Consider the following 18943-nt stretch of genomic DNA (forward strand, 5'->3'; position numbering starts at 1 on the left):
TTGTCCCAGAATGGCCAGATTTGTCAGTCCTCCTGCCCCCCCAGAGATGGGGCCAGCGGCCCAACCACCTCCTAAGCTCTCTGCTGGCCGATCTCCAGCTACCACATGCCCTGACATGTGCCTGCAGCCCAGGATCTCACCCATCCCACTCACAACTCACACACTCACAACACACACTTCAGCGCTAGGTTGCACAGGCCAAGTCACCACCCCCTTTCTTTGCTTAACCGTCGGAATTTCCAGCTTGCTCCGGCCACCACTCCCAGCCGCGGGTGGAGTCGAGAAGGACCCGCCCAATTCTGGGGCGCACATAATTTGCTCGGCACCGCTGCCGGTCCGCAGTCGGCCTTCCGCTCCGCTCAGTGCGCAATGTGTCACTCTCGCAGCTCCCTCCCCACCATGACCGTCCTGCGGGCCCCGACCCCGGTCTCCTCCGCCAGCCCCGGACCCCGGCGGGGCTCTGGTCCTGAGATCTTCACCTTCGACCCTCTCCCAGAGCCCGCGGTGGCCCCTGCCGCGCGCCCCAGCGCCTCCCGCGGGCATCGGAAGCGCAGCCGTAGGGTCCTCTACCCACGAATGGTGAGTGTCGTGGAAGTGGGCAGCCGGAGGGGCAGGGGGAACGGCCGGACGCCGGGGTCCTCAGCCAACCTGTCGCCTTTGTTGTCTCTCTTCAGGTCCGGCGCCAGCTGCCAGTCGAGGATCCGAACCCTGCCAAAAGGCTCCTTTTTCTCCTGCTCACCGTCATCTTCTGCCAGATCCTGATGGCTGAAGAGGGCGTGCCGGCACCGCTGGCCTCGGAGGACCCCCACAGCGGCGCAGCCCCCGCGCCCACCCCGGCGCCCCCGGTCCTCGAGCCCCTTAATCTGACCTCTGAGCCCTCGGACTACGCTCTGGACCTCAGCACTTTCCTACAACAACACCCGGCCGCCTTCTAACCGGGACTCCCCACATCCCCCCACTCGAAAGAATCCGAAAAACCAAAGAAACACCAGGTGTACCTGGTGCGCGAGAGCGTATCCCAAACTGGGACTTCCGAGGCAACTTAAACTCAAAACACTGCAGCGGAGACGCCAGCCCAAGCCTGGGATGAAACGAGCAACTACACTCCGCACCGACACTCCCGGGCTAGGCCGCGTGGGGAAGAGCGTCATTAATTTATTTCTTACTGGTCCTAATTAATATTTATATGTATTTATGTATGTCCCCCTAGGTGATGGAGGGGTGTATGTAATATTTATTTTAACTTATGCAGGGGTGTGAGATGTGCCTCCCTGCTGAAAATGCACAACTCTTGGTATTTGTTGAGCTTTGTGGGAAAGGTGGAGGCTGGGCGCTTTGGTTCTCCTTCAGAACGAACGGAAAGGTCCTGGATCTGGGAGAGCGCCCGGGCTGACTCAAGGATGGTGGTGGGTCGTAGTTTAGGGGCTGGTATTCCGTCCTCCAGGATTTCAACTCCTTGGATCTACTGCGTGAGGCTTTGGCGGACCATTGGGGATAAGGTCCTTGGCCTTCGATCTTCTCGAAGTTGCCCCCAAGGGGTGGCTAGGGTGTCGAAGGTCGGTGGGCTGTCAGCGGGCGGCTGTGGGTCGCCCGGTATGTTCTGTGAACACAAATAAAGTCGATTTATTGTCAGTCATCTGAGTGTACGAATCTTTGCTAGCGGCGATTCCCCACCCCTCCCCGCCTTCCGGCGCCAAGGGCAGGCGGGCGGAGCTGGGGCCACGTCCCCAGCAGGCGCTCCGCCCCAGGTGACCGGATGCAGTCTTTCGTTGCCCAGTGTGTGGTTTTCCCAGTTACCGCGGGGCAAACCAGAGATGGGGCAATCTCCCCGGCCCTGGGTTGCAGGCTCACGGAGGTCACGTCCCGCTTCCCGGGGCGGAGCTCCCGGCCGGGGAATGGGGGCGGCGGGGCTGGCTGCTCACCCAGCAAGCGGGCCAGGCGGGGGTAGGCCCGGCCGGAGGCGGGCTGCGGACGCGAGCGCGGCTTGCCGGGAAAGGGGCGGGGCGGAGGGTGGCCCGCCGCGGGGGGGCGGGGTCGCGTCTGCCGCAGCAACAGGGTGCGGCCGAGTGAGGGGCGCGAGCGTCGGCCGGGCTGGCTGGAAGGCTGTCCCCTCCACCCCCGCGACCGCCGCTCCGCTCGCAGACCCGCTGCGCGCCCCGGCTGGGCCGCCGCCCGCGTGCGGGCAGGTAGGTGGGGAAGGGGATGTAATCGGACTGCGGAGGAGCAGGGAGGGTGCCGCAAGGTCTGGGGGCCTCTAGGCGCGGGAGAGCTTTATCAGTGGAGCGAGAAACTCCTCACCGAAGGAGGGAGGGGGAAGGGAGTGGCCGTAAGCCGGCGGGAGGCGGAGAGAGCCGCTGGGGACCTGTGCGACTTAACAGGGAAATGCCTTAGCGGACCCACGGGTGCGGAAGGGACTGGGCCCTGGTGGCTGGAGATTGGGCGAGACTGACGGGAAAGAGAGAACATTCACTCCTGTGGACCCCGCCCGCAAGGGCTTTCTCTCCCTTTCCTCCAGCTTCAACCTGAGCCATGTTTTTTACCTGTGGCCCAAATGAGGCTATGGTGGTCTCCGGTAAGTAATGTTCTCTTCTCAGCCAGTGCCCCCCAAACCCTTGTGGTCCGGCCTCTACCCCTTACCCTTCTCCCTACCAGCTCCCCAGGCCCGGGCCTTCTGTCCACCCCCCCCCCTCACACACACCCCACCTCATGGCTGCAAGCCACCCACTTGTGATTCCCAGTGCTACCCTTCCAAGGCCCAGACTGCCTCCCCTCCAGCTCCCAGATTTCCTTGTGGGGATTATCCCCCCGCCCACTCCAGTTTTTCAGTCTTCCATATTCTAGCCCTGCCTCTGCCACTGCGGTTTACTGCCCCCGCACCTTGCAGGTTTCTGCCGAAGCCCCCCAGTCATGGTGGCTGGAGGACGTGTCTTTGTCCTGCCCTGCATCCAGCAAATCCAGAGGTAGGTAGAAAAAGTACCAGGGAAGGGGAACCCCAGTTTTCTCTCTTTTCTTTTTTTCTCACTGTCCACTCCTTCTTTTTCCCATAGGATCTCTCTCAACACACTGACCCTCAATGTCAAGAGTGAAAAGGTTTACACTCGCCATGGGGTCCCCATCTCAGTCACTGGCATTGCCCAGGTGAGGCTTTCAGAGCCTTTCCCCACCAGAGTCCATTCCCTCATCACCTTCTTTGTCCCCAGACATTACGAATCTTCTGACCATGGCCTTCCCAATCTCTGGCTGCAGAGAAATGTCTCTGCTAAGTCTCACCTTCTTCAGGGACTCCCAGGGCACTTGACTCTTCCATTCTCTTCCTGCTTCCTACCTAGCTTCATGAGACCTTCACCACATTTTCCCTATCCCTACTCTGGTTACAGGTGAAAATCCAGGGGCAGAACAAGGAGATGTTGGCGGCTGCCTGCCAGATGTTCCTGGGGAAGACGGAGGCTGAGATTGCCCACATTGCACTGGAGACTCTGGAGGGCCACCAGAGGGCTATCATGGCTCACATGACTGTGGAGGTGGGCTTGAGGGCAGGGAAAGATCTGGAAGAGATGCCAGAGTGAGTGGCACCTAAGGACCCTGCTAGTCTCTAAGAGACAGTAGCCAGAGGACTGAGAGCTTAAGTTCCTACTTCCCACCGTTTTGTTACCCTAGGAAATCTATAAGGACAGGCAGAAATTCTCAGAGCAAGTTTTCAAAGTGGCCTCCTCAGACCTGGTCAACATGGGCATCAGTGTGGTTAGCTACACCCTGAAGGACATTCATGATGATCAGGTAAACTTAGGTAGCTGATCCTCTCCAGTTCCCTGCCCCCATCTCTTAAACCCTCCCGAGGATTCTGAATGCTGCTTCTCTCTCACAGGACTATTTGCACTCCTTAGGGAAGGCTAGAACAGCTCAAGTCCAAAAAGATGCTCGGATTGGGGAAGCAGAAGCCAAAAGAGACGCTGGGATCCGGGTGAGAGAGATTCCACTTGGGGGAATCACTTGGTCACCGTGGGCTTCTTGGGCATGCAGCGGGAGAGGGGATGGAAGGGGCACAACTGAGTGAGGGCTCGTAGAACCGGGTTGGCAGAGGAAATAGATGAGGCCACGTGCAGGGGAGCCTGGTGAGGAGCAGGCTCTCCCCCTGGGGCCTTCTTCTCCCTGCTCTAATTTCCTCCCTGATTTCTGTGTGGACAGGAAGCCAAAGCTAAGCAGGAAAAAGTGTCTGCTCAGTACCTGAGTGAGATCGAGATGGCCAAGGCGCAGAGAGACTATGAGCTAAAGAAGGCTGCATATGACATCGAGGTCAACACCCGCCGAGCACAGGCTGACCTGGCCTATCAACTTCAGGTCAGAGCTCTCACACTGGGCAGTTAGTTCCTCTCAAGCCCTCCATCTTAGGCCACCACATTTTCTCATATTCTGACTCTGATCCCTCTATTCTGGCTCTACATTTCTGACCCAACTCCTCCATATGAGGAAGATTTGAAAGACCTAAGCATTTCAGTTGAAAAGCAAAGTAAGGGACGCCTGGGTGGCTCAGATGGTTAAGCATCTGCCTTCGGCTCAGGTCATGATCCCAGGGTCCTGGGATCGAGCCCCACATCGGGCTCTGTGCTCAGCGGGGAGCCTGCTTCTCCCTCTCCCTCTGCCTGCCTGTCTGCCTACTTGTGATTTCTCTCTCTCTCTGTCAAATAAATAAATAAATAAATCTTTAAAAAAAAAAGAAAAGAAAAGAAAAGTAAAGGCCAAGAAGGGATATGGTCAGTAGGATGGGATCATATGTTTGGGCAGATTGTCCGCTGGGTAAGGGCACCTGGATGAGTGGCTGAAGCAGAGCTAAGATCCAGCCCATGCTCCACACTCGCCATGCTGTGTGAGGGGGCACCTTTTTCTGATTTTCCATGGGCTTGTAGCAGCCCTGGTGATCCAAGAAGGGCATGGGGAAGGAAAACATGGACTTGGGCTTTGAATCCTGCAAAGTGAGATATGGGCAGCCCTTGATATTGCAAGGTGGCATGGTCAGACCTCCTTGTTTGCAGATTCTGTATTTGAGAATTTGCCTACTCACTAAAATTTACTGGTAACTCCAGAAACAGTCCTTGTGGCACCTTTGTGATCATTTGCAGACATGCACAGAGCAATGAAAAATTTGAGTTGCCTGATGTGCATTTGAGGTTGAACAAGATGTTCTGCCTTCTTGTTTCAGCTCTAATGATATAAAGTGTCATTTTCACAGTATATTTACTGCTACATTTTTTGATTTTGCTGTTTAAAATGGCCCCCAAACGTACTGCTAAAGTGTTAAGTGTTCCTAAGTGCAAGGAGGTTATGATATGCCTTATAGAGAAATTACATGTGTTAGATAAGCTTTCAGGCATGAGTTATAGTGCTGTGGGCAGCAACTTCACTGTTAATGAATCAACAGTGTGTATCACATAAGGTATCTTTAAACAGAAACACATATATAGCAAGGATATATACTGATCTGTCATGAACAGGGGCTCACAGGAACCTAACCGTATATTTCCCCTAATAACAAAATAAGTATTTGCTAATTCAGTATTCATGGCTACTTTATAGAACAGATCTACCATGAATAATGAGAATCAACTGTACTTTGAGACCTTTACCCGAAGGATAGCAATATTAGGAAATTTGTTTTTGCCAAGAGTTGGTATAGGCTTAAAGGATGATGAAGTGCAAAACGGCTTTAGCTTATGATGTTAAGTTCCTGGTGGTTTGACAGGTAATTGAGTGTGGCATAGTACTTGGCTCCTCAGTGTGGTCTGCCTACCAGCAGCATCAGCATCACTGTGGAGCTTATTAGATAGAAAATCTCCAGCTCCAGTCCTACTGACTGAATTAGAATCTGCATTGTTTTTATTATTTTTTTTTTTAAAGATTTTTTATTTATTCATTTGAGAGAGAGCAAGCAAGAGCATGAGCAGGGGGAAGGGGCAGAGGGAAAAGCAGGCTCCCCGCCCAGCAGGGAGCCCGATGTGGGACTCAATCCCGGGACCCTGGGATCATAACCTGAGCCGAAGGCAGACGCTTAACCGACTGAGCCACCCAGGCGCCCCTGCATTGATTTTTTTAAAGTAGGCTCCACGCCCGACCTGGGGCTTGAATGCATGACCGTGAGATCAAGAGTTGCATGCTCTACAGACTGAGCCAGCCAGGTGCCCCTAGAATCTGCATTTTAACAAAATCCCTAGGGGATTCATGTACACATTGGAGTTTGAGAAGCATTAACAAGTGGAAACCATTAACTTTTGCGTGGTCCTTAACCTAAATAGGCTTTCCTTATCTGTAAATCAAAGGATTGGGCTGGTTTTGGCTCTGTTCCAACTTTTATCAGTTCTTTATTTTGTGCCAGGCTTTGTGCTGGGTGCTTGGGGAAATAAGGATTCATTCAACAAATACCTATTAAGTGCCTGCTATGTGCCAGACATTGTTTTGGAAGTGAGGATGTAAGTATGAATGAGACAGAAAAGATTCCTGCCCTTGTGGAGCGTATAACACAGGAAACAGCTAATAAGCAAGTAAATAACTTTCATAGGTTCTGATTATCTTGTTTAAATGCTATGAAGGAAATAGAGTGATGAAAAAAACAGTGGAGAGGTACTATATTAGGTTGGGGGTGATCCAAAAAGCTTCAGTGAGGAAGTGATTTATGAGATAAACCTGAAGATAGAAGGAGCCAGCAATGTAAAGAGTTGTGGGCCAAGAGCATTCTAGGCTGTTCAGATAGAACTTTCTTTGATGATGGAAATGCTGTAAATCTGTGCTGTGATATTGAGTGTGTGAAATGTGGCTTGTGGAACTGTGGCTAATGAAATGTGACTGAAGACAGAATTTTAAATTTTATTTAATTTTAATTAATTTTAGATATAACTAGCCATATGTGGTTGGGCAGAGGACCATCACATGCAAAGGCCCTGAGGTAGGAAAGAGCTTGGTGTGTCCCAAGAACAGAGAGGAGGGTTCTGATCTGGTGGGGCTGGTATGCTGTGAGTAAGATGGTGAGGCAGGCAGGGCCAGTTCACATAGGGTTCAGGTGGCCGTGTTGGAGACTTAGAAGAGAATTCAAAGCCCAGTGGAATGCTATTGGAGAACTTTAAGCAGGGAGGTGCCATGGTCTAATTTACATTTTTACAAGGATCAGTCTGGCTGTTGTGTGGAGAATTGATTCTCAGAGGACAAGAGAGGAAGCAGGAAGATAAGTTGGAAGATTTTTCGGAGATGATGGATTGAAAAAATACAGTTAATTGCACTCCCCCAAAACCTCACTAAAACCACACAGAGTAATGGAGAAGGAGAAAACAGATGGAGAGAATAGGATCAGAAGGAACAGAAAGCATAGTATCGTTTTGGAAGCCGGAAAGACATCGAAAGTAACTAAGCCAGTGGTACTTTATCAGTGGTTGGCACGATGTGACCATTGAATCTAAATGCTGACAGCCTCCCCTAACCCCCTTACTGCGTTTGGCCCCCAGACACTCCCATCTTCCAAAGAAGTCATCAGAAGACTGTGCTGAGGAACATGACCAATCCAAAGGGAAAGACTTTAAGGATCCTGAATCATGGGTTCCTCAGCAGATGACCTGCCCAGATCACCCTGGAGTAAAGCTTAGAGTAAAGCTCAGAGTCAGCAAGCCTCAGCCACTTGCCCACAGTCACCCACACGCTCAGTTTCCTTTCACTGTTTTAGACCTCCTTCACTGTGGGCAGCCAGCCAAGGATTACCTGATATGTGAGGGAATCCTGCAGTGTTAAAGTCTGAGACTAAAACCACGAACAGCAAAACAGTTTGGAGGATACATACTATGAAGGGAGAAGAAAAAAAATTTTTTTTAATATCCTCAGTGAAATAAGAGAAGAATTCACATCTAGAAAATCAGGGCATAGAACAGAAAACAAAAAAAGAGCTCTTAGAAATCAGTAGGATGGCAGAAATGAGGGGAAAAAAACACAGTGAAGAAATTCTAATGAATCTATGGATTAATCTAATTCTAATAGATTCTAATTGTAATAAATTTATTAATCCTAATCTACAGATTTATTAATCTAATAAATCAACAGGATAAAGAAAATGGGAGGAAAATCACCAATGGAAAAAAATTTTTAATGTTTTATCTGTTCTGAAAGGTATGACTTTCTAGATTGAAATAGTCCACCAAATACACAATAAAACAACTACCCTGTGAAATTTCTTAACATGGAGAACAAAGGATCTAAAAGCTTCCGGAGAGAAAGAACAGGTCACAAAGGGTCAGGCATCAAAATGACTTCAGATTTCTCAAGAAGCTTGAAGACCATGAACAATGCCTTCAAAATTCAGATAGAAAATGAATTCTAACATAGTAACCTGTACTCAATCTGTCACTCAAATAGAAAGAATAAAAATCCCAGAAAAGCAAGATCTCAAAAACCTTACTGCCCATGTACTTCTTCCAAGGAAGCTACTGAGGGTTATTTCATCAAAAAGTGGGCAGGAGGGGCTCCCAACAGAGAGAGAGAGATCCTGCACACTGAGGGAGAGAGCAACTAGTCCAGTTTGGAACCGGTCTGAAATTTTAGGGTCAGAGATAGCACAGGGTGCCACATCTAGAAGCACCTTTCCTGTGGAGTGAACACATGGGTGCAGTAAAGACAGGGGCATCATCTCTGCTCTTGATAAGACCCGCAGCGATGATGGTCCATGGCTGAGCCAGAGCAGCGGAGCAATAAAGAAGCATGTTCCTCTCTGGTACCTCTCCTCACCAAAATCCTGGCAAGAGCCTTCAGATCTCTGTACTCCACAGGAATAAGAAAATGAAATATGCCTAAATAGGAGGAATTCTATATGTACTTGTTCTTGTCAACGTTTAGAATGTCCCTGGAAGAAGAATACAGAAGAAGCTGGTTATAATGGTTGCCTCTGGGGAAGGGAACAAGGTAGTTTGAGGAAATAAGTGGACAGAAACCTTGCTTCTCACTGTTCTTTTTTTTTCTTTGAATGTGTACCATCTACAAAAGATAAAAATGGAAAAGAGACATACACCCCCCCACACACACCACCAAACCAGTAGGAAGCTATTGCAGGGAGGGCTGGAGTGGATGGTGGCTTGCAGGAAGGTTACAGCAGCCCAGATGGAGAGAAGTGGATGGATTTGAGTGCGGCTGGAGGTGGGAGACGGCCACCATGCATCAGAGCCCTCCAGGTGCTCATACTCTAGAGAGGGACACTGCGGAGAAATAGACTATTATGGGAGCTCAACAGAGGGACACTTAGCCTGGCCTGAGGGAGAACAGGGACCGGATGCCAGCCCTATCCAGCTCTTGATGCCGAGGTTGCTTGGAAAATGTCCTACCCTCAGTGCTGCCTCTGAGGAGGATCAGGCCATCCCCCAACCCATGATTGGGATCCATATGGGAAATGGACTCCACTGGGCTGGCTGAGCCCACCAGGGACTGATTTCATGTACCTGCTCTATTTTTATATCTCACCCTGGAGCCCTGGCCCTGGCTTCTCTGCGTGGTGCCTGGGAGCTTGCTCTTCAGCTCTGATGTTGAGCATTGCTCCTACCCAGGTGGCCAAAACTAAGCAGCAGATCGAGGAGCAGCGGGTACAGGTGCAGGTGGTGGAGCGGGCCCAGCAGGTGGCAGTGCAGGAACAGGAGATCGCCCGACGAGAGAAGGAGCTGGAGGCCCGAGTTCGGAAGCCCGCGGAAGCTGAGCGCTACAAGCTGGAGCGCCTAGCTGAGGCAGAGAAGTAAATGCCCCCTCCCAGGCCCCAGCCTAGTCCTTTACCACCTGCGTGCCCCCATATGAAGAGCTGAGGCCCTCCCTACCTGAACTCCTACGGAACTCGGGTTACAGAAGCCTGTGTCTCTCCAGCGGGGCCTGCCTTTTGCCCTTCCTTAGTGCCTCCCCCCACTTCCCTTTCTGTGCCCAGGTCCCAGCTGATTATGCAGGCTGAGGCAGAAGCTGAGTCTGTGAGGGTGAGTTAAGAGGTGGCTCTTGCTGGCTTGTGGAGTGAGTGGGGGTTGCTCTTTGAGCTGGGGTTACTTGTCCTTAACTACAGCCATCAGTGACTCTGGAAAACAAACTGAGGGTTCTAGAGGGGAGGGGGGTGGGAGGATGGGTTAGCCTGGTGATGGGTATTGAGGAGGGCACATTCTGCATGGAGCACTGGGTGTTATGCACAAACAATGAATCATGGAACACTACATCTAAAACTAATGATGTAATGTAGGGGATTAGCATAAGAATAAAAAAAAAGAATAAAGAAGATTAAAAAAAAAAAAAAAACTACAGCCATCAGTACCACGGTTTCCTGTACCATTCTCAGATGCGTGGGGAGGCCGAGGCCTTTGCCATAGGGGCTCGAGCCCGGGCTGAGGCTGAGCAGATGGCCAAGAAGGCAGAAGCATTCCAGCTGTACCAGGAGGCTGCTCAGCTGGACATGCTGCTGGAGAAGCTGCCCCAGGTCTGGAGGTTGTGTGGGCACCAGGAGAGGAACAGAACCAGGGATTGTAGGGTGGGGGGAAATGAGGGGCTTGGGGAGAACCAGGCTAGGGGACTCTAGATTAGGGGTGGGAATTATAAGCCAGTGACCGAAGTGAGGAAGAATGATCCTTAGAAAGTGAAGAAGATCAAGGCTCTTGAAGCCCAGGGTAAGGCATTTTAGGAGGGGTATGGTCAGACCACAGGTGCTGAGTGGGCATCTCTCACCTACCAGGTAGCAGAGGAGATCAGTGGTCCCTTGACCTCAGCCAATAAGATCACACTGGTGTCCAGTGGAGGTGGGACCATGGGGGCAGCCAAGGTGACTGGGGAAGTACTGGACATCCTGAGCCGCCTGCCAGAGAGCGTGGAGAGACTCACAGGCATCAGCATCTCCCAGGTGAGGGTCTCTAGGGTGGGAGCTGTGGATTTTCTGTGAGTTTCTGGGTTCCTGGGGCATGTGATGCAGCAGGCCTAGTACTAGACCAGCACCAAGGAGGCTCAGGGAGCCACCGACATTTTTGCTTTCTATATGCTAGACACAGTGCTAAGCTGCTGCTGCTTTTTTTTTTTTTTTTTTTTTAAGATTTTATTTATTTACTGCAGAGAGAGAGAGAAAGCATGAGTGGGGGCGGGGGACAGGGCAAAACAGACTCCCTGCTGAGCAGAGAACCTGATGCCAGGACCCTAGGATCATGACCTGAGCCTAAGACAGACACTTAACCAACTGAGCCACCCAGGCGCCCCCACAGCGCTAAGCTTCTACACAAATGGTTGGTTTTTTAAATCAAACCATCCTTTGGGTGTATGGTATTTTACAAAGTAAAGAAACAACTTTCAATATGTTAAGGAACTGTGCCCCTGTCATATAGCTAGCTGGTAAAGCTAGATTTCAAAAACCCAGGCTGACTGTCTTCTAGAGCCTTGTGGTCACCCCACCAGTACAAGCAACTGGTTGCAGCCTGTTGACAATTGATTCCAAGGCATATCACGGCTTTTCTTGGTGCCTGTTTATTCACCTATAGATTATGATAGAGGTCAGAGAGCCAGCTCTGGAACCATACTATTGTGGTGTGAATCCTGGCTCCAGTGCATGCTAGCTGTGACCTTAGACAAGTTAGCTATTTCTCTGTACCTCTTTCCTCACCTTAAAATCAGGTTAATAATAGCATCTACTCTACTGAATTGTTAAGGGGATTAAATGAGTAAATATTTTCAGTGTTTAGGACAGCGCTTGGCACATACTATATATGAGTGTGCTTAAAAAGTTATATAGGGGCGCCTGGGTGGCTCAGTTGGTTAAGCGTCCAACTCTTGGTTACGGCTCAGGTCGTGATCTTAGGGTCCTGGGATAGGCCTGCGTTGGGCTCTACACTCAGTGCAGGGTCTGCTTGTCCCTCTCCCTCCCCCTGTGCTCTTCCCCCTGCTTGTGCACATTCTCTCTCTCTCTCTCTCAAAGTACCTTTAAAAAAAAAAATTACAGGGGTGCTTGGGTGGCTCCGACGGTTGAGTGTCTGTCTTTGGCTCAGGTCATGATCCCAGGGTCCTGGGATCGAGCCCCGCATCGGGCTCCCTGCTCAGCGGGAAGCCTGCTTCTCCCTCTCCCTCTGCCTGCTGCTTCCCCTGTTTGTGCACTCTCTCTCTGTCAAAAATAAATAAAATCTTAAAAAAAAAATTATATATATATAAGTGAAAGCAGTAGACCATACCAGTGACCTTCAAGCTGGGTTCCTTGGATCCTTCTTGAGGCCGGCATTGAAAGCACTGAAAGATTAGGAGCTAAGGAGGGTCTGTGCAAGCAGGGCTCTAGCCCCCTCCACTCCTTTTCAGTGATTGTTGCTGTATATTGGTCCTAATTACTGCTTGACAAGAGGGTAAGGTAGGGCGGCAGAAAAAAACATCTTAGAAGACTTCTGGAAATGTGTGTCGTCCCTGCAGCCCTCATCCAAATGGGGATCTGGGAGAACAGGGTACAGGGTTCCCAAGTGTCATCCCTTTTGTCTTTTTACCAGGTTAACCACAAGCCTTTGCGAACAGCTTGAGCCAACCGTTGCCAATGCCTAGCCTCATGGTTGCCACAATGGTCCCCATACTGCATGCAGAGCTGGCTTCCCTGAGCATGCCCCTGACAGTGGGGTTTCATCCCTCATCTCCTTGCCAAATAGTCTTGTGGCTTGCCTTGGAGGGGAAGGGTTACTCTTCCCAACCCCACACTGCCAAGACTACCAGTCCCCCAGGGGTTCCATGCCAGCCTTCGGATTATCCTACTCACCCCCAATTTAACTTCCTAATTAGACTGTGTGTACCTTTGTCTTGAATTTTCCTGACCAAAACTGAGGGATGGCCTGGAGGTTCTCAACTTTGTCAAATCAACTGCTGTTAAAAGGTAGTAATGCTGATTAACTTAATAAAGCAGAACTTATTCAAAATGAACGCTGGAATGTAGCTTATTCCCTTCAATAGACTTTTTAGAATGGGAGAAGGAAGTTACCTTGTACACTGTTAAAATTGTACAACTTTTTTTCTGCAAAATTTGGTTATAGGCAGAAAAAGCATACTGAAATGGAAGAAGTGGGGAGACTTGAACTAGTCCCCACAATTACTGAAAATAGGGCCAAGGAAAATTATAGACTTAAATTTCCAGGGTAGCTCTGAGACTTACTTTGTGTACTTTAGAAGCACGTTGTATTAGGTGGAAGTGTTACTTTAGAATGGGACCATTACGTGATATCCCCCACTGGTTATCTTTCCTTTATGTTAACGAGAAAATCCCAAAGGGTAAGAGAAAACCGCAAGATACCATAACCCAAATGAACCCTGGATGTGCTATACACTGGAAGTGGGGCAGTAATAGCTTTCAACTCTGCACTTACAAGATTCTCCTGGAGTACTGTTAAAATAGATTGCTAGTTAACTGGTTTCTGGCTCAGTACTTCTGGGTAGGCCTGAAGATCTCCATTTCTGCAAGTTCCAAGAGGATGTCGATGGTCTGGGAACTACTTATGCCCTATTTTAACATTCATCTCAATTCCCGCTTCTGTCCATTGATCCAGTATTTGAGCCTGTGCCTATCCTGGTTATTGAGGCTGTTAGTGAAGGTGGTGGGGTGGTTTGGGTACCGGGGTTAAGATATGAGGGTCAATTAAGTATAAAGATAGTCTCAGTTTATGGAGAGCAAAGTTTATGTGTAGCTGAACATGAACCTCATGTACCACTGGTAGGCTTTCCCTAAATGAGCACACATCTCACAACTTTTTTTCAGTTGTCATTTATTTTTGGCTCTTGGGGCAATGTTATCTTTTCAATATGAAAAAAAGCAAGTTCAACACAAAATAGAAATTTGAAGTGTAGGACAGGATGAAGCCAAGGGCGGGGGGAGGGAATAGCAAAAGGAAGAAATGAGATGTTGCCCAAGATGGAGGGTCTCCTTGTCCCCTCTCTGGAAGAATGATTCAGAAGATTTAGGTGGCAATACACACCTTTCCATATATATACAGCAGAGCTGGGTGTTTGCTAAGAAAAGGTGGGGAGGGGGAGGGTCTTTCTGGAGGCTAGTCCCTCTTCCCCCTCTTGGCCCCCTTCTCCAACCAGGGGAAAAGGAAGGAATCCAACATGAAGGAGGTTATATAGGAGAGGGAAGATCCTATTTAACAGAGTGGGGCAGACCCCTGCAAAAAAAACAGCTCAGGACAGAGCTTGGAAGAAGACGAAAAATAGAGATAATACTGTTAACACCTCTCCTGAAGCTGAGAGGAGCAAGGAAATCCCTGGAAATTAGGACTCAATAGCCTGAATATCCCTCTCCAAAACTGCTCTAGAATAGAAAACCCTACCCCTTCCTTATAGGTACACCTCTACTGCTATGAGGTAACTTGATTTCCTTTCCCCTGGGCTACCACATGGGCTTAGGATGGTGACCATCTACTGGGTTTTCAGCACATGGGATCTAAATGGGATCTGGTGAGACCCAGCTTCTTGGAGAATTACCTTAAAAAACAAAGGGAAATATCAACTGGACAGATGGGAGAAGTGGACACCAAAAGGAAATACAGGGCTACCCAGAATGGCAGAAATCTAGGTTTCCCAGAGTGGAAGAGAGGAGACATTCAACAAACAACAAATATTTATTGAGCGCCTATTATGTGCCAGGCACTGTTCTAGGATCCCCCCTCCAAAAAAGGAAAACAAAACAAAATAAAATGAGATAGAGGCAGAAAATGCAATTCTGAGGGAGAGGACAGGGGCAGCTGAGGAAGAAGGCTGAGGGAACGGAGAAGCCTGAGGTGATGGTGCTCTGCCTTAGGCCTCCTCTTCGGCCTCCTCACCGAAATCCTCCTCTTCTTCTGCGGTGGCATCCTGGTACTGCTGGTACTCAGACACCAGGTCGTTCATGTTGCTCTCAGCTTCAGTGAACTCCATCTCGTCCATGCCCTCACCTGTGTACCAGTGGAGGAAGGCCTTGCGCCGGAACATGGCCGTGAACTGCTCCGAGATGCGTTTGAACAGCTCCTGGATGGCCGTGCTGTTGCCGATGAAGGTGACTGCCATCTTGAGGCCACGAGGTGGGATATCGCAGACTGCTGTCTTGACGTTGTTGGGGATCCATTCCACGAAGTAGCTGCTATTCTTGTTTTGCACGTTGAGCATCTGCTCATCTACCTCCTTCATGGACATCCGCCCACGGAAGACAGCAGCCACGGTGAGGTAACGGCCATGGCGGGGGTCACAGGCGGCCATCATGTTCTTGGCATCAAAGACCTGCTGGGTGAGCTCGGGCACAGTGAGGGCCCGATACTGCTGGCTGCCGCGGCTGGTCAGAGGTGCGAAGCCAGGCATGAAGAAGTGGAGACGTGGGAAGGGCACCATGTTGACGGCTAGCTTGCGGAGGTCAGCATTGAGCTGACCAGGGAAGCGGAGGCAGGTGGTGACACCGCTCATGGTGGCTGAGACGAGGTGGTTCAGATCCCCGTAGGTTGGCGTGGTCAGCTTCAGAGTGCGGAAGCAGATGTCGTACAGGGCCTCATTGTCAATGCAGTAGGTCTCATCCGTGTTCTCTACCAGCTGATGGACGGAGAGGGTAGCGTTATAGGGCTCGACCACCGTGTCAGACACTTTGGGTGAGGGTACCACACTGAAGGTGTTCATGATGCGGTCAGGATACTCTTCTCGGATCTTGCTGATGAGCAAGGTGCCCATTCCAGAGCCTGTGCCCCCACCCAGCGAGTGGGTCAGCTGGAAGCCCTGCAGGCAGTCACAGCTCTCAGCCTCCTTCCTCACCACATCCAGGACTGAGTCAACCAGCTCAGCCCCCTCTGTATAGTGGCCCTTGGCCCAGTTGTTGCCTGCCCCGGACTGACCTGGAAAGGGGTCGGGAGGCAAACCTGATTAGTAAAGCATGGAAAATAAAGGACCAAATTCCCACCTTTCAACTTTTGGAATAATGTACACAAATGTGCCTTCTTTCTCACTCACCTGTGATACATCCCTCCCCCATTATTTACCATCTAAGGCAGTCCCTACCAACACCCTGCATTAGAGATTTCAGAATACAGCCCTGGATAAGCACTCCAGTATAACAATAATCTCCTTGCTGTCTCCTTTACCCAAATACACTGAACAGCACATTGTATATAACTCACCGAAAACAAAGTTGTCTGGTCTGAATATCTGCCCAAAAGGACCTGAGCGAACAGAGTCCATGGTCCCGGGTTCTAGATCCACCAAGATAGCACGAGGAACGTATTTGCCACCTATATGGAATAAAGTAGAGTACAAATTGGCAAAAGAGATCAATTGGGGCTGGGAGAGAGCCAGGGACCCTAACTTGTGATTCCAAGTGCGGCCACCAGGGGGCAGAAGAGTCAATCTTCTGCCCCACGGTGGGCAATCAAATCAAGGCCTCCTTAAAAAGAGAAAGGACAAATCCATCCAAAGGTGGTGAAAGACCCTAGAGAAGCGGAAGAGGAGATGGGACCCAAGCTTCCCCGGGTTCCCAACCTCACCTGTAGCTTCATTGTAGTAAACGGAGATGCGATCCAGCTGCAGGTCGCTGTCACCGTGGTAGGTTCCGGTGGGGTCGATGCCGTGCTCATCACTGATTACCTCCCAGAACTGCGGAGGGAAAGCAATGAGACTTCCACAGCTCTGGTCCCGGCCAATTATGCCCACCCGACCTACACATTTTAATCCCAGACACACCCGTGGTGAGCCTGGTTCTAGGGCCTGGCATTCCCGGTCTGCCTGCCACACCCTTCCACTAGACACCCGCAACCCCGGGGAAGCCGAAGCTTTCACTGCTTGGAATGCGAGACGAGGTGCAGCTGAGGAGGCCCGGCGATCGCAGAAAATTGTGGGGTGGGAGTGTGAGGAGAGGGGGAGAGAGGCGGCCGACCACACGGGACGAGCACACCTTCCCGCCGAGCACAATGGGCCGGGGTTCGACAGACCAGATGCTGCCGCAAACGACCACCCCCCACCCCGCCCTCCACGTGACTGCGGCGCCCGCGCCCGCCGTGCCACTGACAAAGGGAGGCGTCGCGCGTGGGCGGGGGCGGGGCCTGAATTCGGCCCGCGAGGCGGGGCTCGGCTTGGGCTAGGGCGCCCCCAGCCGGCCGGCAGGGCCGCATTGTCCCGGCGCGCCAGGGGCGCCCCGGCCCCGCCCTTCTGCTACAACGTAGCAGCAGCACTTCCTCCCTGCCCTTCCCCCGCTACACTGTAACCGCGCGCAAAAAAAAAAAAAAAAAAAAAAAACCACACCAAAAAAACCCACCCCTTGCCTTGGCCTCGGAATTTTCTTCTTTTGCTAGCTTTTTACCCCTTGCTTTAAATAAGGATTCTCTTCCTTTCTCCCACCGTTTAGTCCTGAGGGACCTTTTAAAGAAAAGGACCCTCCTGCCCTCTTTCTCCATACTGGTTCACGCCCTAAAAGGGTCTCTTTACTGGAGATGAAAGGAAATAAAATTAATCCAGCAGCTACTAGTTTTCCATCCACAAAGAACTACGGGACCGCCCCTCGGGAATCGCGGGCGCGCGAGATGCCTATCTTTTGGGAAGGGGACCGCGCAGTGCAGCCCACCCTGGCGCACCGCGTCCCCCACCCCACCGTGGGATCCGGGCTCCCTTCAGCCGCCGCCCAGCCTCCCCCCTCCGGCGAAGCCCAGCCAAGGGGGATGTACATGGGGGAAACCTCGCCTCGCTTTGTCTCGGACCGTTTCCGCATCTCCCTCCCTCCCCGGTCCTCGGACCGTTAGAACACTTTCAAGTAAAATCTTAACAGAACCACGGTCTTCCCACCGCCAAACCCGAAAGGGCCTTAACAGCTTCCCCCAAATGAGCCAGCCAAGACTAATTCCCCCATTTTTCAAAAACAAATTCTAGCTACAAACGTCTATTATATATGGAAAACTTTTGAGGGGCAAAGCTTGACTATGGATGGTATGCAAATATATATCACAACCATTCATCATTTATCTGGATTTTTTTTCTTCTCAAAAGAAATATAGTTAAAAGAAGAGGTTTAAAATCCTTACCTTGGCACCGATCTGGTTGCCACACTGACCGGCCTGGATGTGCACGATTTCCCTCATTGTTAAAATTTATTTTTAATTCTTTTGCTCGCCTCAAGGTGTGTACGGGGCAAGAAAATGATATGGAATTTTTTTTTTCTGTACTGCTAATCGCAGGCTGGAAGGAGGGGACGTGTCCCAGAGGCTGGAGGAGCGAGGTCCGAACGCAGAGGCAGGAAGGTTCTGAGAGGGAGAAAAGAGAGGGGAGGGCGAAGGAGGGAAGGCGGGCAGGGCGGGGCGCGCGTGCGCCTAGGCTGGGAGGCGGGAGAACGCGCCCCGCGCCGCGGTCGGGAGACAAAGCCTTATCGAGGCTGGACCTGATTAGTCGATGCCAGTCACGTCTGAGACGTCCATTGGTCTCTGCTCGGATGGACGAATGCAGGCCTCACTGGGAGTTGTAGTCCTCCATTGTTGTCCACGCTGCAAAATGAAGGGAGGGATGGGTGGATACTGGATTTTTGGTTTGGGGGGTTTTTTAGTTTATGAAAAATGACCTTGCGCAAGTTTTCTTTCCCCTATGCCTGAGTGTTTTGTACTAAAAGGGAGTAGTTTTCGGGGATACAGGAATTGGGAACCCTACGGTGCCAGGCGTTGGAAGGTGGAGTGGGCACGCCCTGAACGCTCCCTGCTGCGGTAGCTCTTGGGAAGAGAGGGCTGCTTAGTTCAGCGAAAATTGGGGAGAAATGCAGCACCCTGTTCTGCTATCTAACAGCTGGTCCTTTGGTGACCCAAGACATGAACTCCAGTAAGCCGCTGCTCTCCCAGATAGGAAGAGGAGACTGCCCTCCTGCTATTTTCTTGGAAGTTTTCTAGTGATAATGTTCAGAAAGAGAAACAAAATTGCAGCAATGGCTTTTCAGAATAGAGATGTAATTGTCTGAGTCTGAGGGTGTGTTCAC

At 50.8% G+C, this 18943-nt stretch overlaps 3 protein-coding genes across 7 annotated transcripts; 2 read left to right on the top strand and 1 right to left on the bottom strand.

The window, feature by feature from the left end:
• The first annotated feature begins 313 nt into the window (after positions 1-313).
• On the top strand, positions 314-1636 carry IER3 (immediate early response 3). The gene is made up of 2 exons (XM_035030664.1): positions 314-579; positions 675-1636. Exons 1-2 carry the CDS (start codon positions 370-372, stop codon positions 933-935), a joined length of 471 nt encoding a protein of 156 aa, XP_034886555.1. The 5' UTR covers positions 314-369; the 3' UTR covers positions 936-1636.
• A 394-nt stretch (positions 1637-2030) lies between these two features.
• Positions 2031-12912, top strand: FLOT1 (flotillin 1). Of its 5 annotated transcripts, none has more exons than XM_035030661.1 (13): positions 2031-2186; positions 2379-2572; positions 2885-2960; positions 3048-3138; positions 3378-3521; positions 3658-3777; positions 3866-3961; positions 4186-4338; positions 9564-9745; positions 9929-9974; positions 10325-10462; positions 10715-10879; positions 12492-12912. In XM_035030661.1, exons 2-13 carry the CDS (start codon positions 2530-2532, stop codon positions 12519-12521), a joined length of 1284 nt encoding a protein of 427 aa, XP_034886552.1. In that variant the 5' UTR covers positions 2031-2186; positions 2379-2529; the 3' UTR covers positions 12522-12912. The 5 variants fall into 5 exon arrangements, with proteins under 5 accessions (XP_034886552.1, XP_034886551.1, XP_034886550.1 ...); XM_035030660.1 differs by having other exon boundaries at positions 2493-2572; XM_035030659.1 differs by having other exon boundaries at positions 2516-2572.
• Positions 12913-13731: 819 nt separating this feature from the next.
• TUBB (tubulin beta class I) lies at positions 13732-18251 on the bottom strand. The gene is made up of 4 exons (XM_035030658.1): positions 18009-18251; positions 16482-16590; positions 16119-16229; positions 13732-15836 (listed from the first exon to the last, which is right to left on the bottom strand). The coding sequence occupies exons 1-4, from the start codon at positions 18063-18065 to the stop codon at positions 14779-14781; spliced, it is 1335 nt and encodes a 444-aa protein (XP_034886549.1). The 5' UTR covers positions 18066-18251; the 3' UTR covers positions 13732-14778.
• Between the last annotated feature and the right edge of the window lie 692 nt (positions 18252-18943).

Source organism: Mirounga leonina, unplaced genomic scaffold (assembly GCF_011800145.1).
Source record: "Mirounga leonina isolate KUSES-001 unplaced genomic scaffold, KU_Mleo_1.0 Mir_366, whole genome shotgun sequence".
Taxonomy (NCBI): domain Eukaryota; kingdom Metazoa; phylum Chordata; class Mammalia; order Carnivora; family Phocidae; genus Mirounga; species Mirounga leonina.